Genomic DNA, 17128 nt, shown 5'->3' with positions numbered 1-17128 from the left:
GTCGTTCCCCCTGTTTTGAATGGTCGTGCTGGTTTCCTTCTTTCCTAGCTCAAATGGCGAAATGTTTGATCGCAACAAACGTGGTCGCGTCAATCGGCCTTCGTCTTCTTCCCTGCGTCGTGAGCGTCTAGCTGACAACATTGCATGCGAAGGTTTCGAAGTTATGCCTTGTGCTTTCTGTTCTTCTCGGGGTTTGTCATGTCGGATAATCGCGACAAACTCCCGTTGCAGCGAATGTGTCCGTCGCGGCCGCAAGTGCGATGCGTCGGCCGTACCGGTTTCCAATCTGTAGGTGTTTCTTTGGTTTTCGCTCGTGGTGGTCGCGTCCGCTGACCTCCCACAGGGGTCGTTTGACTCAAGAAAAGAAAAAGTTGGAACTGCAGGAGTCCGAGGTTGAGGACGAGATCCTCCGTCTTCAGCGTGCCTCTACTGCTGCCTTCAATCGTCTGCTCCGCCTGCGCAAATAGAAACGATTGTTTCAGTCCCGGAGTGAGGTCGAGGCCTCTCGCCTGGGTGCTGAATTGGATCGCGAGGATGCGTCCGAGCGCGAACGTCTAGGTGTCGACGAGCTACCCGTCGCAGGTTCCTCCGAATCCGAGGTTGTGCCTGACCTGCAGGCCCTAGGTCACGTGGACCTGATTGATTGGGATTTTGTCTTTCCGTCTGGTCCTGTGGATTGGGATGCTGTCCCGGGTTTCGGGGTTTCAAGTGGTGAGTGGTGCCTTCTTGGGTCGTTCTCGTTTCTTTGGTTGACTTGCTCGAAGTTCCAGTTCCTGGTGGTACACCTGGAGAGGTTCGTGGCAGTCCTGGAGGTTCTTGACTGGTTCCCAAGTGTTTTCCTCATGTCCATAGTTTTCCCATTTAACCAAATATTCTGTTTTTCCATGGTTTCGCCTGTGGTCGAGTATTTGTTCGACTTCGTAAACTCCTTCTGCGTCGATCTCGATTGTTTCTTGTGTGACAGCGCCGCGTGGTGCTGGTTCCAACAATGAAATGTGGAATGTCGGGTAAATCCTTATAGTGTTCGGTAAGGCTAGTCTGTAGTTGGTGTCACTAATTTTCTTGCTGATTTTAAAAGGTCCAAGCTTTTTGAAATCAAGTTTGCTGCTTGGTCGTTGTGTTTTAATGTTGCGTCGAATGAGGTAGACGCTATCTCCCTCCTTGAAGGATGGTCCCTTCATCCGATGTTGGTTGGCGTATTTTATCATTCTTTCTCGTACGAATTCCAGTTCCTGCTGGAGTTCTTCGTGTAGCTGTCGTAGCTCGCTCGCTTGCTTTTCGGCGCGAGGTGCCGTTATTGTTGTCCTTGGTTCTCCGTATGCCGTAGGGTTAAATCCGTAGTTGGTATAGAACGGGGTCGTTTTGGTACTCTCGTTCTCTGAGCTATTATACGCGAACTGTGCGGTGGGTAAAAGTCGTACCCAATCGTCTTGTTTGTGGTTCATATAGCATCTCAGATATTGTTCCAATATCTGGTTGGCTCGTTCTGTTTATCCGTCTGTCTGGGGATAAAATGTTGTTAATAGTTTGTAATCCGTTCCTAGTTGTCCCATCAAAGATTTCCAGAATCTTGAGGTGAAGAGTTTGTCTCTGTCGGTGACAATGCTCTCTGGTAGTCCGTAATTGCTGACAATTACTCGTAGGAATGTGTAGGTTATTTCTTCGGCGTTGCTGCTTTCTTTATATGGTAGGAAGTAGGCATACTTGGTGAGTTTGTCCACTATAACTAATATGCTGTCATATTTAGTCTTCGTGAGCGGTTTTTCTAAGGGTGGTAGTTTAATTATAAAGTCCATTGTGACGGTCTGCCAAGCCTTGCTAGGGGCTGGTAATGGTTGTATTAATCCGTAAGGTTTGTGTCTTGCGGATTTGCTTTTGGCACAGAGCTCGCAATCCTTAATGGCTTCTCGTACTTCTTATTTTATCCCTTGGAAGTCGTAGTGCTGTTTTAGCCTTTTCCATATCTTGGAGACTCCCTGGTGTCCGTGGGCTTTGTTTTCATGGATTCTTCGTATTTCTTCTGGTGTCATGGTTACGTTGGTGGCCATAAGACTCCTGTGTGCTGGCAAAAGGTCTCCGGTTTTATCCGTGGTGAGGATGGTTCGGGTTTCTTCGGGTACCGTGTGTTCGTGGTCTGGTCGCCGGTTGAGAGCGTCGGCTCTGCCGTTTTCTGTTCCTTTTCTGTAGATTATCCTGAAATGGAATTTAATAAGAATTCCGACCATCTAATTTGTCGTTTGTTCAACACCTTGCTGGTGGTGAAGTGGGTCAGGTTCTTGTGGTCCGTGTAGATTAACACCTCGTGTTTAGTCCCTGAAAGTTGTGGTTTCCATTCTTCGAAGGCTCGGATAATGGCCATGAGTTCTTTGTTATAAATCTGGTAATTTAGTTCTGGGCCATGCAGTTTTTGTGAGAAGAAGGCGCAAGGGTGCAGTCGTCCTTCTTCATCTCTTTGTCCGAGTTGCCCTCCTACTGCGTAGTCGGAGGCGTCGGTTTTAACTTCAAATGGTTTCTCGGGGTCCGGTATCCTCAGAACTGGTTCTGTTGCTACCGTGTCGCGTAGTTGTTCAAAAGCTTGGTTCTCTATTTTGTCCCATTTGAACTCCAAGTTTTTCTTCGTGAGGTTGGTCAAGGGGGTGGCGATCTTGCCGTATCCCTTAATAAATCTTCTGTAGAAGTTTACAAATCCAAGGAATGCTCGAACGTCTTTCACGTTCTTTGGTTGAGGCCATTCCTTTATTGCTTGGATTTTTAAGGCTTCCATCCTGATTTCTCCAGGAGCGATAGTGTATTCTAGGAAGTCGACTTTCTTGCTGTGGAAGATGCACTTTTCGGGCTCAACTAGGAGCTTTGCATTTTGTAGTTTCTGCAAGACGGTGTGGACGTGTTGTTTATGTTCTTCCAACGTCTTGGAAAACATAAGGATATCGTCCAGGTAAATAACCACAAAAATATCTAGGCATTCCCTGAGAATATAATTGATTATGGTTTGAAAGGTGGCGGGGGCGTTAGTGAGGCCGAAAGGCATTACGAGGTACTCGAAATGTCCACGCCTGGTGCGGAACGCCGTCTTCCATTCTTCGCCTTTCTTCATGCGTATTAAGTTGTATGTTCCCTTGAGGTCCAAGGTCGTGAACCATTGTGTTTGGTAAAGCATGTCTCGAAGTTCTCCTATTAATGGGAGTGGGTAGCAATTTTTTACCGTAATGTCGTTAAATTGTCTGTAGTCCACGCATAGTTGTAACTTTCCGTTTTTCTTCGGTACGAAGAGGATCGGGTATCCTGCTAGTAATGTCGATGGTCTAATGTAACCTTTTTTGAGGTTCTCGTCCAGGTATTTGTTAAGTGCTTTTATCTGTATTTGGTTCAAGCCGTATATTTTGTGGAACTTGGGCTGTGTTCCTTCTTTGAGTGGTATTTCGTGGTCGAACGGGTTGTGTTCCGGTAATCCCGTCTCGAGTTCTGGGCTGAACAGTTTCGTATATGTCTAATAATTGGTGGGTATGTTGTCGACTAGTGTTGTAAGGTCTGATCGTTTTTCGCCGGTGGATAGTCGCGATTCGTCCGATGTTGGCTCCGAGGGTGGCTGGTTTTTTTTTAGGAACGCCATTGTCTTCTCGTGGTGTCTCTCTCGTGCCCTACGTGCGCTGCGTGAAGTTCTTGTCTCGGGTTTTCCTTTAGAGGCTAGGTACTCTTCCCATTGGATCTGGCCGGTAACCCAATTTATCCGGGGGTTGCTCTTCCTGAGCCAGGGGATCCCGAGGATTATATCCTTATCCCCTATCTCCGTAATGTCCAAGGTAATTTGTTCTCGTCGTCCATAACCTTCCATCCAGAGGTGTACGGTCTCTGTTTCGATAATGCCGTTTCCGTAAAATATTGCTTCTCCTTCCACGGTTCGCAACTGGTAAGGTTCTTCCTTCTGCCTCCATGGTATTCGTCGTTCGTTAACGACCTTTGGGGCTATGTAATTGCCCTGTGCTCCGCTGTCCAGGAGCGCTCGTATTGGCTTTCCGTCCAATATTAATTTTAAGTGGATGTGTTCGTGTTTGTTGGCTGTCGTTGCCATGCTCAGGGATTTTCTGTCTGTGGTCATTCGGTGCCCTGTACCGTTTAACGTCTCTAGTTTTTTAATCCGCTGCTTCCACCTTTTCCGCCCTTTTCCTTGTGTGGTGCGGGTGTCTTTCTTGCTTGTGTGGTTCTGTCGTTGTCCCTGGTGTTGGGGTTCCACACAATTTTTGTTATAGGAGCGGAGCCTGGTCGCCTGCTTTTTTGCTCATGCCATGCCTGTGTTTTGGCGAGCATGTGTATTTTGCATATGCTTCTTATGCATTCGTACCATGGGAACCCTGCCTGGTTATAACACGCTATGGGGTAGCTATCTTGGGGTGTGAAAATGGCTGCTGGTTTTAACTGGAGCTTTATGCGTAAGTCCCAAAATAGTAGGTCTTTCGTAGTGTATACGTCGTAAATGGCGGTTCTCCTCTTCCTTCGGGGAAAGAAGTTCTTTGTTACTTTTATCGTTTGATGGAGTCCGCAGTTGTCTCTGAAACATTCTGCCCAAAACACCAGTACGTGTGCGGGGTGTTGGGGGTTAAGTATAGGTTCGTCTCCGAAAATCGCGGGTGCGCTAATAACCGGGTTTGCGCGAGCGTATTAACTAGCTACTCCGCAAAATTGTACCGATTGGTCGTTTCGGAAGGGGTCGATTTTCTTCCTTTCGTATACTTGGGGGTCGTTTTCCCTTGTTGCACTGTATTGGTTTGGTGGCAATTCTTCGACGTTTCCTTCGTTGTCTAACGTATTTTCTTCCGTTATTTCGGTATTGTATAAAACCTCTTCCGTGTAACTCTCTTCTTCTTCTTCTTGTTGGGCTTTTTGCACGTCTTTCTGCCATTACCTGACTTGGTGAACCTGTCCCAGAAGTTCCTCTTTGTGCGTTCGCTTGTGGTTTCGGTGGGAGCTGTGTCGTGTGCTGGTGGAAGCCCCTGTGGTGTCCCTTCGTCCCATCGCGAGGACGCGTACTTGTTTGGGTCGCCGGGGGTACCATCCAGCGTCGTCTTTAGAGCTTCGGTGTACGAGGCAGTCATCTTCGTAACACCGTGTCCATGTCTGGAGCGCGTGCTCCTCCTGGGGAACTTTAAATGCTGCGTTGAGTTCCCTCGATTGGTGGGTTTTTATCAGAGCGGTGCTGTTGGGGCAGTTTCTGGCGATATGCCCGGCTTTGTCGCACTTGAAGCATTTGCCGCTCTTGGGGTCTTTGTAGGGTTTTTTGTGTTGCGTGGCGCTGAGATCCATTGGTCCGCTGTGATGCCCATAGCTGGTGCTCTGTCTTGGGGCCCTGGGTGCTTGAGGGGTCTCCCATCTGCGTCGGCCGGTGTTGGCGGCTTGTGGTCGGGGTGTCCAAGCTCCTCGACCCTCCTTTTTCTCGAGCTTCCGTTCGTAGATGCGGTTGTCGATCTTGACCGCGAGCTCTACATACTCGGAGAGAAGCTGAGGTCTTTCTTCCTTGATCAGCTCGTCTTTAACTTCGTCCTTGAGTCCTTGGTAGAAGCGGGCCATGAGGGCGTCCTTGCCCCATGCCAACTTTGAGGTGATTTGTCGGAATTCGCTAGCGTAGCGGGATGCTGATTTAGTTTGTGTGAGGCGAGACAGCTTTCGTTCGGCTGTTCGTTCCTCATCGGGGTTGCCGAATGTTTCCTTCAGGTTATCTTCAAAGTTGTCGTAGTCGTCGAAGATCCTGTTGGTCTCGGCCCTGCGGTTATGTTCTTCCTCATAATCCAGGAAGTCCCGCAATGTGGGCTCGAACCAGGCGAGAGCGTCTCCCTTGAGCAAGGAGGCTGCGTAGGCTACCTTGTCGGAGTCGTTCTCGAAACTGTCCTCGTTAAAGTGCAAGTATGCGCGGGTGCCTGTGAGGAATCCCTGCAGAGTGCCAGGGGTTCCGTCGAAAGGGTTGGGCAGGGGATACTTGATATTATTTCTGTTAGCTCTGTTAGTCTGTTCTTGGACTCGTTCATTCAGCTGGCGATTCTCAGCCTGAAGAGTCGCAATTATCTGGCGCAGCGCGTCGACGCTGACCGGAGCGTTCGTAGTCGAGGGGGTCTGGGGGGTGGTTCGGTTGGAAGACATTCTGTCGGCAATACTGCTCGGTATGCTTCAAGGCAAAGTACTGAACAGGAGCAATCAAAATGTTACGATTAAGGTATCGGGTAACCTGTTCCTAGGGGTAGGGTACAATGGGTCGAAGCAACTGAGCACTGTGACTGGGTAATGGGGTTCGCAATAACTGGGGTGAAGTTATGATCGATTCCTGGGTGGATAGATTGGATACAAGTTGATTGCTGGTGAGCAATCCTAGACTAAGACTATGCTACTAGGTAATGACTGTGTTTATATACTAGAGTGATCACTTCGTGTAAGTGATCACTTACTACAACTGATCACTCCGCCAAGGTGATCATTTTGTCTAGGTGATCACTGCCAAGGCGTGATCACAAGTGGGTCCTTATCTTATCGTCACGTGACTGGTCTTGCTTCGTTCCTCCGTGTCCCGAGTGTGGGTGTCTTCCTCCGATGTTACTCTCTCTTTAATTGTTGGTCCCTCAGACCCTGGTCGTAACAGGGTATTTTGTACAAATACGCATTTACCAAATATTTTATTTGGAAATTTTCCGCAATAAAATAAAAAAGGTGGTATACGCGGCCACCTTTTTCCGAGGACGAATTTTGTTTTGGTTCGAATTTTTATTGCAAAAATGGTTTAATATACCCCCCGAAAAACAACGCCAAAAAATTACCGATATTTTTTCAATTTTCGCAAAATATAAACGCATTTTCCGTTTTTTATTCCAGGAACCCGATAAAAAATAATAGACCGAACGAAATTTGGCCAATTTATAACAAACCAAATCAACCTCCGTTTATGCAACCGAATTTAAAAAACTAATAACAAAATTGGATATAACCGAAAAAACCAAAATCCTCCAATTTTACCAGGGATTAAAATTAAAAATAAAAGACGAAATATCCAAATTCGACCGACCCGAGGATTTCCTCGAATACGTCGAATTTGTTATTAAATTTGATAACCGGATTTACGAACGCCGACAGGAAAAATAAGGCGGACAGCGAATATTCGTTACCTTAATTCGACAAACTAATACGGGACGCAAATACCAATACCCCCAACCTATATATTACAAAAATAATGGTGGATGGTAGCAGCCCTGTTATATAGCACCCCAGACCTACAATATAATTTATAATACCCATAATGGACTTATGGACCTTAATACCATATAATATAAAAAACCCCGTAAAAACCCCAAAAGTGGCAAATGTTTTAAATGCGATAAAATAGGGTATATCGCCAGAAATTGCCCAAAAAACCAGGAAAATATCCCTGATTTTAGGGGCAAAACCGAAAAACCACGAGGATTTAATACCATCAATTATTAACAATTACGGCCTAACCAATAGAACACGATAAATTGGATCACCTGCTACAATAATAATTGTATAATATATAATAATTCCAAAAACGACGCAGGATAGTGTTAATTATATGCATTATTTTGCATGTAATAAGCCCACTTTTATTTGTATATAGCCAATTTTATTTAGTGCCGAAGTGGAGTGGGGAATGGTGGAATTCCGTTACTTTGTTAATGCAGGAATGCAATTTAAAGGTCAGCGAGTGGGGTTAGCTACCCTGTACCGGGTTTAATACCCACCCTGCACCTGCGAGTCAGCTACCCTGTACCGGGTTGAAAATTTCACCAAGTCAACGTTTAAATGCAAACCCAGAGATGGTTTGTATGCAAATGAGGGTGTTTTTTCAAAAACCCATACAAATTAGTTTCTCGGAAATTCATTCGCGGCACCGGAACCTTTTCTGGCGTGCGGACCCCCATTTCGATGTCGGAGAGTATGTAAGGGAAATAAAGCAAAATCTCCCCCAACCAATTATTTATCAGTACCAAAATTATAGTGCATTTCTACCTATTATTCAGCGCTTTTAGCACTGGTTATTTACCACGCCGCACCTAGGGTTTACCCCTATATCCCCTGTTAGCACCATTATTACTAACATATGGTATTAAAGTCCATAAATCCATTGTAAATATTATAAATTATATTATAGGTTTGGGGTGCCGTATAACGGGGTTGTTACCATCCGCCGTTATTTTTATAATATATTAGTTAAAAATATTGGTATTTGCGTCCCGTATTGGTTTGTCGAATTAAGGTAACAAATATTCGCTGTCCGCCTTATTTTTCCTGTCGGCGTTTGTAAATCCGGTTATTAAATTTAATAGCAAATTCGACGTATTCAAAGAAATTCTCGGGTCGGTCGAATTTGGATATTTCGTTTTTTATTTCGGATTTCAATTTTTAATAAAATTGGAAAATTTTAATTTTTTCGGTTATATCCAACCTTATTACCAATTTTTTAAATTCGGTTACATAAATAAAGGTTAATTGTCACAGACCTGAAGGACAGCCACTGGGCTGTCGCTTAGTCATGACCCCTGTCACGTGAAGGCGCGAGGGCCGAGCGCCTCGCGCGCGTATATTTACGCGAAATCTCTGCAGTCTCCGATATGTAGCTCCTCGAGCTACGTCTTCGTCAACAACCACCTGCTACCCTGTACCTGGAAGACTAGATAGCCAATATACTCTGTCCTGTTACCTGATCGCCCGCACCTACCTGTCCGCCCTGCCTGCCCGTGACATTACGTAGCTCCTTCATTAGGTGCCCGCGATGCCTGCGTCACTGCAACCCCCGATCTTAACCGATTCGACCGAGGAACTGATCGAACACCTACAAGGACACCCTGAACAATGGGTGTCTTACATCTCCGATTCCTACCAAAAGCTGCAACTATTGCACGATAGCAACGTCCGCCTGAACTCCTGCCTAGAAATGCAGGAAGCCGAGACCCAACGCGCCCGCGCCGAAACGGACCGTGTCCGCGACAAGGCGCAGGCCGACATTCTGGCCATGGCCATGGAAAAGGCCTCCGCCATAACCTCCCGGGATGCCGCTTTCGCCGAATTAGAGAAAACACGGTCCGAACTGAAGGAAGTTCGGACCGTAACGCTACCCACGGTACACATAACCACCCCCGCCCCAACTACCAACACGCCTGTTAAACCCCTTATGGTTACTCCTATGGGAACGACTCCGCCGCCTGCTTCCGAACATCCCGCCTCCGCCCGCCTTTCTGAACGACTTCCAGACCCCGATAAATTTACGGGCGCCCGCTCCGACCTCCGCCGCTTCGCCACCCAAATCCGGGGGAAGATGACCTCAAACAAAGACCGCTTCCCCAACCCCGAATCACGCCTAATTTATGTAGCCGGTCGACTGTCCGGTAAAGCGTACAACCTGATCCTGCCCAAAATGGTCGGAGGCACACCCCAATTCGGAGATTATACGGATCTCCTCCAATACCTAGAGGAGGCATTCGGGGACCCCGACCACGTCCAAAACGCACAAAACAAATTATACGCCCTGAAGCAGCGGAACGTAGATTTCGCCGAGTATCTGTCGGAGTTCCAACGCCTGTCTCTGGAAGGAGAAATGCCGGAGGATGCCCTCCCCCCTCTTCTATTCCAGGGAATATCGGAAGAGCTCCAGGACATGCTCCTCCACAACCCCGCCCCATCCCGCCAGTACCACGAATTTACCCGACACCTGCAAAGCTTGGATAACCGCTACCGCCAGCACCAGCAGTATAAAAACAGACAGACACGTACCCCTCGGACCGCAGCGCCCCCCGCGCGCGCGGCCCCCCGGACCCAAACCGACATACCGCGGGCCGCCCCCAAGCCAAACGCGGAATTTCCGTTTAACGACCCCATGGACCTAAGCAGCCAACGCCGCCACAACCGCAAAGAAAATATGCTATGCTACCGCTGTGGATCCCAAGAACATTTTGTTGCCAAATGCCCAGAACCGGATACCCGCCGCACGCGGCTGCACCAGGCCGGGATCGAACAATCCAGGTCTAGGTCCAGGTCCCCGCGCCAGATGCAAACCAAACTCCCTGAAAACCCCCGCCGCGGCTCGGACGCCAGCCGCTCCAGCAGCCGAAGTTCGAAAAACGGAGCCCGCCTGGGATAAGTCGCCCCCAGGCCGCCAAGGCCGCGCATAGACCGCCGGCGATCCGCATCTCTGCCGCCGCAGTTCACGGGTTCCCCGTTGAAGAGGAATATAACCAACGATCCGATTTGATGATCCTGCCTGCCGAACTGACAGTGGGGGACCAAAGCCTCCCAACCTATGCCCTCACCGATTGCGGTGCGGAAGGGAAATGCTTCCTCGACCAAGGATGGGCCGAAGAACGCCAACTACAAATGTATCCGCTGCGAAACCCATTCGACATCGAAGTATTCGACGGAAGGACCGCCGAAAGTGGGAAGTGCACCCATTATGTCCGAGGACAATTGAGAATCAAGGACCACATCCAGAAAAACGCGCTGTTTTTCGTTACACAGCTAGCCCATTACCCCATTGTGTTAGGAATGCCTTGGCTAAAGCAGCACGACCCAACGATTGGATTCGCGTCACACGTTATTACGTTTGACAGCGACTATTGCCGCCGACACTGCAATATGCCCGACAAACCTGAAAAGGTTAAAGCTTTACACGCCGTACCAAAAAAAAAGCCGCCCCCAGTACCAGGCTGACCGACCGCCGTCCCTCCGCGAAATGGATATCGCCCCTATCTCCCTGCAAGCCGCGAGCATGTACGCCCGCCGCCGATCCTGCCGTTTGTACGCTGTAACCTTGAAACAGATTGATGAAGTCCTAGCCGCCGACCCCCAAAACATGAACGGGCCGACCCTGCCCGAAACAATCCGGGAATTCGCGGACGTATTTTCCCCGCAAGAAGCCGAGAAGCTGCCCCCACACCGACCGTCCGACCACCATATCCCGCTTATAGAAGGAAAAACGCCGCCGTTCGGCCCCCTGTACGCCATGTCCCGCGAAGAGCTGATAACCCTTAAGGAATGGTTGACCGCAGAGTTGAAAAAAGGGTTTATCAGACCCAGTTCGTCACCCGTCGCCTCGCCCGTTTTGTTCGTGAAAAAGCAGGGAGGAGGGCTGAGGTTTTGCGTGGATTACCGCGCGCTGAATAACATTACCGTAAAAGACCGTTACCCGCTGCCGCTAGTCCGAGAAACCCTAAACAACCTGGCCGGCATGAAATTCTTCTCGAAAATCGATATCGTCTCCGCTTTTAACAATATTCGGATTAAAAAGGGGGAAGAATACCTGACGGCATTCCGCACGAGATTCGGCCTATACGAAAGCCTAGTTATGCCCTTCGGGCTGACGGGGGCCCCCGCGACGTTCCAGAGATATATAAACGACTCCTTGCGCGAATATTTAGACGTATTTTGTACAGCCTACCTGGACGACATCCTGATTTACAGCCGCACCCGAACCGAACACGAAGAACATTTGAAGCTCGTATTGGAAGCCCTGAGGAAAGCCGGGCTGTATGCCAACGCCGCGAAATGCGAATTCTTCGTGAAAGAAACCAAGTTCCTGGGCCTACTGGTCGGCGTCGAAGGCGTGAAAATGGACCCTGAGAAAATCACCGCTATCCTGAACTGGCAAACACCCAAAAAGCTTACTGACGTGCAAGCATTTTTGGGGTTTGGCAACTTTTACCGGCGCTTTATCCGAGACTTCTCAAAGATTGTGGCCCCTTTGACGAAATTGACCAAGAAGGACGTCGCATTCGAATGGAATAGTGCCTGCGAAGCCGCCTTCCGACTATTGAAGAGAAAGTTCACCGAAGCCCCCGTATTGGCGCACTTCGATTGGGAAAAGGATGTGATCCTGGAGACCGACGCTTCCGATTATGTTTCTGCGGGAATATTGTCACAATACGGCGACGACGGAATACTCCGCCCCGTCGCGTTCTTTTCGAAAAAACACACAGCTACCGAATGCAATTACGAGATTTACGACAAAGAATTGCTAGCCATTATCCGCTGTTTTGAAGAATGGCGCCCGGAACTCGAAGGGACGTCGTCCCCGGTCCAAGTAATTACGGACCACCGCAACCTGGAATATTTCACGACGACGAAAATGCTCAACCGCCGACAAGCCCGATGGGCCGAATTCCTGTCAAGATTTAATTTCCGTATCACCTACCGACCCGGGAAACAAGGAGCGAAGCCCGACGCACTAACCAGGAGGTCAGAGGATATGCCTGAGGAGGGGGATGAACGACTTAAGCACCAAACACAAGTCGTACTGAAAGAACACAATTTACCTGCCCGCCCCACCCGGTTACAACCCATAATCCGCCAAAACAAACCCCTATTGCCAAAACACCTGATAGAGCTACTAGACGCCGGATACGAATCCGACCCGATAACGCAATCTGCCCTAGAAGCGTTAAGGACAGGCGCCGACCGCCACCCCAAGCTGCAATTGGCCGAATGCGAAGAACGATCCGGCTATTTGTATTACCGCAATAGACTGTACGTACCCGATTCGAATAATCTGAAAGCCGAGATCCTGCGCCGCTGCCACGACTCCCCCGTCGCCGGTCACCCCGGCAAAGCAAAAACCTACGACCTGCTGTCCCGAGAATATTACTGGCCCGGAATGCTACATTACGTATCATTATGGGTAAAGAAATGCCAGACCTGCCGCCGAATCAACCCGTCCCGCGAAGGCCACCAGGGCCTCCTGCGACCCCTGCCCACTCCTGAACGCTCATGGCAACACCTGTCGATGGATTTTATCACACATTTGCCGCAAAGCAACGGCCACGACGCCATCCTAGTGGTCGTAGACCGCCTGACTAAGATGAGACACTTCGTCCCTTGTAAAGGGACCTGCAATGCCGAGGACACCGCCAACCTGTACCTACACCACGTATGGAAACTACACGGGTTGCCCCTGACGATAGTTTCGGATAGAGGCACCCAATTCGTGTCGAAGTTTTGGAAACACCTGACAACCCGTTTGAAAATCGACAGCCTGCTATCCACTGCTCACCACCCCGAGACTGACGGACAGACCGAGCGTTTTAACGCGTCCCTGGAACAATATTTGAGAGCTTATGTGGCCTACCTGCAAGATGATTGGGAAAGTTGGCTTCCCCTCGCCGAATTCACAGCCAACTCCCACAAGTCCGAGACCACCGGAACCTCCCCGTTTTACGCGACTTACGGATTCCATCCCCGCATGGGATTCGAGCCGGTACCCCTGAACCAGCCTTTGCCCGCCCAGCGGGATGCCGAAAAGCTAGCCGCCCGAATGGAAGCCATTCTGGAACAAGCCCGCGCCGAAATGACCGCCGCCCAAGCCCGTTACGAAGAACAGGCGAACCGACACCGTACCCCGGCCCGCCGGCTTACCGTCGGCCAATATGTATGGTTAGACGCACGGAACATCCAGACCGCCCGCCCGCAGAAGAAACTGGATTGGAAGAACTTGGGACCCTTCCGAATTTCTGAAGTGATTAGCCCGTACGCCTACCGTTTGGACCTGCCGTCGTCTATGAGAGTACACCCTGTTTTCAATATAAACCGACTAAAACCTGCTGACGTTGAGCCCCTGCCGGGCCAACAACCTGCACCGCCACCCCATTTGGAAGTGGAAGGTGAGAGAGAATACGAAGTCGAAGAGATCCTCGACTCCTTTTGGGAAACCCGCGGCCGAGGAGGCCGCCGGCTGAAATATATCGTCCGTTGGGCTGGATATAGCGAACCCACGACTGAACCTGCCGATTACCTGGAAAACGCTGCTCAATTGGTAAAGAATTTCCACCGTCGATACCCCCATAAGCCCGGGCCCCGGCCGTGACGGAGCTCGGCCTGGAAGGGGGGAATACTGTCACAGACCTGAAGGACAGCCACTGGGCTGTCGCTTAGTCATGACCCCTGTCACGTGAAGGCGCGAGGGCCGAGCGCCTCGCGCGCGTATATCTACGCGAAATCTCTGCAGTCTCCGATATGTAGCTCCTCGAGCTACGTCTTCGTCAACAACCACCTGCTACCCTGTACCTGGAAGACTAGATAGCCAATATACTCTGTCCTGTTACCTGATCGCCCGCACCTACCTGTCCGCCCTGCCTGCCCGTGACAGTTTTATATAAATTATATTCCAAATATAATTATTTTTGTATAAATAATTATAATTATTTTGGGGTAATTACGGCTGTGCTAATTATTTCTTTGGTAATAATCGTGGTTATTTTTATTTTGGTAATCGGGTTAGGGTTTCTTATCTTATTACCACGTAACCTCGTGTTCCTTTTTTCTGTTTTTGGTTCGTGTTTTTTGGTTAGTTTTGGCTTGGGTTCCCGACACCTTTTTTATTCTTGCCCAATTATATCGGTACCAATCCTAGTCGTAATAATAAAATGGAATCCGGAAAAAGCGATTTTAAAGATATTTTAGGCAAAATTTCGGTTAATTGCCGACGTTTTTCCTGTTTTGCCTTTTTACGTTCCACCCGATCCAATTTTTCCAAATTATTAATTCCGCGAAATATAATTCGCATTATTTTTTCAAATTACAATTTTTTTTATTTCCGCAAACGAAATAATTTTAATTGTTTTTTTAAATTTTTTGCTGTTTCGCCAAAATATTTTTTTCCAAAATTTCGATTTCCGCATCCAATTTTAAATATTATTAACCGATATTGCGCAATTGAATATTGGATATCCCCAATATATCGCAACCAAACCGATTAATACAAAAATATTTAATATAACGAAAAAAGTTTTGCGGCGAAATAGCGCAACGTATTATACCGCGCGATTTATAATAAAAATAAAAAAATATATCCACGAAATAAGGAAAAAAAACGTAAAAAAAACGTGGCGACGTTCCGTCGACGAACGACCAAATTTTAATTTAACGACGCGATTAAATATAGCGCAAAAAAAGAAAATTAGTAAAAAAGGAACGAAACCAAAAATAAAAATTAGGGGAATATAAATTATTTAAAATTAAAAGAATTTGGCCAAAAGAAAGGAAATTTAATATTACGACCAAATAATTGGGCCGGTACCAGAAAGGCCAGGTGGGGTTATACCCCTTTTAATAATATTCGCCCAGAAAAAATACCGACCGGTAAAATAACAATTATTTAAAAATAAAGCCACGAAATTTTACGTAATTTTACGTAACGGCCAAAGGAATGGATTTTTATAATTTGTAAAATTTCAGTTGAAAATTACAAATTAAATAAATTAAAAAAAATTATATTTGGAATATAATTTATATAAGGTATATTTATTACCATGTAAATAAATTCGATTTTAGGATTATTTAGCAGCAATTAAATTTTAATTAACTTTAATATTTATTTGAGAACGATTATAATTTCACCCCCAGTTATTGAGAACCCCAGTTACCCAGTTAGACGTTCAGTTGTTTCAACCCACTGTATTTTACCATAAGAACAGGTTACCCGATACCTTGATCGTAACAATACTGTTCTATTTTATTCGCCACCTCGGAAATTTTCATTTAATACAGCTTTACTTGTTCAAAGTTTTTAACCGTCAACTTTTCGTACTTTGATAACTAACTTATAAAATCGAGATTAAATTAACAATATTGTGCAATTTCTATTAATATTATGATTGTGTTTGTTAACGCCGGGCAGCAAACTGCAACTGTACGTGGCGTATTACGGCGTGGTAAAGCTACAGTAAGTTACATAAAGGCCTATCGACCAGGTTTTAACCCCTCCACGTATTTTTACATAGATACTTAATACCTCCAAGTGCTTCCTGGAGCAGGAATTGTCGACGGGACCCGTTGTTAATTACTATAGTATGGGGCGAAGAAATCCTTCCCCTATTACCGTACGTTTACACGTGGGCTTTTACCGAATTAATCATTCGTGGGGCGTCTGAAACATCTGAATTTCCTTTTTCCGCAAAAGTTATGACCAAGACGGGAAACACCACAAAGCCCACACTTTTTAGCAATTGTGCCATGGCCCATGGGAGGGAGTTTTACGCTTATCACTATAATATATTCCCTTTATCCTTACAATAACTGGATTATAGGAAAAGAAATATTTTAGTCAAGGAGAAACCTGTAACACATTGCGATTTTAATGGTCGTTACCCCTTTCAACATATTCTCAACAAGTTTGGGCTCGACGGTAAAGGATGGGCAACTGTTATCGATTGTTCAAACGGTTACTTTAGTTATATCCATCATCGCCTAGGAATCCACTGCCAAGGATGGCTGACACTTCCGATAGTTGTCCACGTGGGCCCTCGGAGACTAGCCGCATCTTTGTCGGTTTACCAGGCTCACTGGACTGTTCGACCGGAAAGCGTTGCTGTAATGCCTCGAGCCCCGTGAGGACTTTGGTATAGTCTGCTTGACATCGCGGAAGAATCAACGGGTGGTTGCTACTGCCTTGTGGGCGCTTTTCTACGTTTTCCACATCCCCAAGAACGTGCTGCAGAACCTCGAGGTTGCCGATCAGGTCGTCTATCTGGGCCGCGGCAGTACCAAAGGTCGTGCGTATCTTGTGCAGAGTCTTTGAACCCCCTTGACAAATTGCGCGCCGAGCGGCAAGATGCCTATTGCACCAGCGGCTATGCCAAACACCTCAGCCATGGAATTCTCATCGGTTGGGCGAATGACTTGTAGGAGCTTTGACTAAACGAACATTGCAACGTAAAGGGCGTCCAAAGTCGGGCAACAGATGTCGCCGAGAGATGCTGCGCCGCTGCGGAGAAGAAGCAAGTCCGAAAAATAGGACATCAAGGGGAAACAAATCCAGCAGAGCGTCAAATTAAAATGAGGGTTATTGCCAGGGAGACTGCCCAGCAACTTAATTGATCGCAAGTGGACAAATTGACCAGCTTCACCGGTGTGAGGCCTGCAAGCGGACCGATAATAGCATCGATCTATTGGATAGTAGTGACTGTACAGCTGATGCACAGCCACAAACCGCAACGAGCCCCCGGGCATTTTTTGTATTACGCCCCAAGTCTTCGGTTTGTTGGGGCTGCGTTGTGTCAGCCAGGGTTGCGGCTGAAAGTGGCAGATGTCTCAGCTCAATGCGCCAAGTTGGGTGGCGGGATATCATTGGTTATGAGTGCAGAAAGGGACGTGT

The 17128-nt window shown here is 47.7% G+C and overlaps 5 protein-coding genes across 5 annotated transcripts; 3 read left to right on the top strand and 2 right to left on the bottom strand.

Annotated features, from left to right (window-relative positions):
• Positions 1-144: 144 nt before the first annotated feature.
• MGG_17778 (uncharacterized protein) lies at positions 145-467 on the top strand (the record flags this gene model as incomplete). The annotated part of the gene is made up of 2 exons (XM_003720111.1): positions 145-191; positions 344-467. 2 exons carry the CDS (start codon positions 145-147, stop codon positions 465-467), a joined length of 171 nt encoding a protein of 56 aa, XP_003720159.1.
• A 15-nt stretch (positions 468-482) lies between these two features.
• MGG_17777 (uncharacterized protein) lies at positions 483-992 on the top strand (the record flags this gene model as incomplete). Its single annotated transcript, XM_003720110.1, has 1 exon — positions 483-992. A coding segment is annotated over one exon (510 nt), but the record flags the coding sequence as incomplete, so codon positions are not given.
• A 3904-nt stretch (positions 993-4896) lies between these two features.
• Positions 4897-6129, bottom strand: MGG_17776 (uncharacterized protein; the record flags this gene model as incomplete). The annotated part of the gene is made up of 1 exon (XM_003720109.1): positions 4897-6129. The coding sequence occupies one exon, from the start codon at positions 6127-6129 to the stop codon at positions 4897-4899; it is 1233 nt and encodes a 410-aa protein (XP_003720157.1).
• Positions 6130-7586: 1457 nt separating this feature from the next.
• MGG_17775 (uncharacterized protein) lies at positions 7587-8049 on the top strand (the record flags this gene model as incomplete). Its single annotated transcript, XM_003720108.1, has 3 exons — positions 7587-7701; positions 7859-7927; positions 7991-8049. Coding segments are annotated over 3 exons (243 nt in total), but the record flags the coding sequence as incomplete, so codon positions are not given.
• An 8152-nt stretch (positions 8050-16201) lies between these two features.
• Positions 16202-16626, bottom strand: MGG_17774 (uncharacterized protein; the record flags this gene model as incomplete). The annotated part of the gene is made up of 2 exons (XM_003720107.1): positions 16202-16465; positions 16519-16626. The coding sequence occupies 2 exons, from the start codon at positions 16624-16626 to the stop codon at positions 16202-16204; spliced, it is 372 nt and encodes a 123-aa protein (XP_003720155.1).
• Positions 16627-17128: the final 502 nt, after the last annotated feature.

This window comes from Pyricularia oryzae, chromosome 6, assembly GCF_000002495.2.
Source record: "Pyricularia oryzae 70-15 chromosome 6, whole genome shotgun sequence".
In the NCBI taxonomy this organism is placed as follows: domain Eukaryota; kingdom Fungi; phylum Ascomycota; class Sordariomycetes; order Magnaporthales; family Pyriculariaceae; genus Pyricularia; species Pyricularia oryzae.
This window is presented reverse-complemented; position numbering and strand designations above follow the sequence as displayed.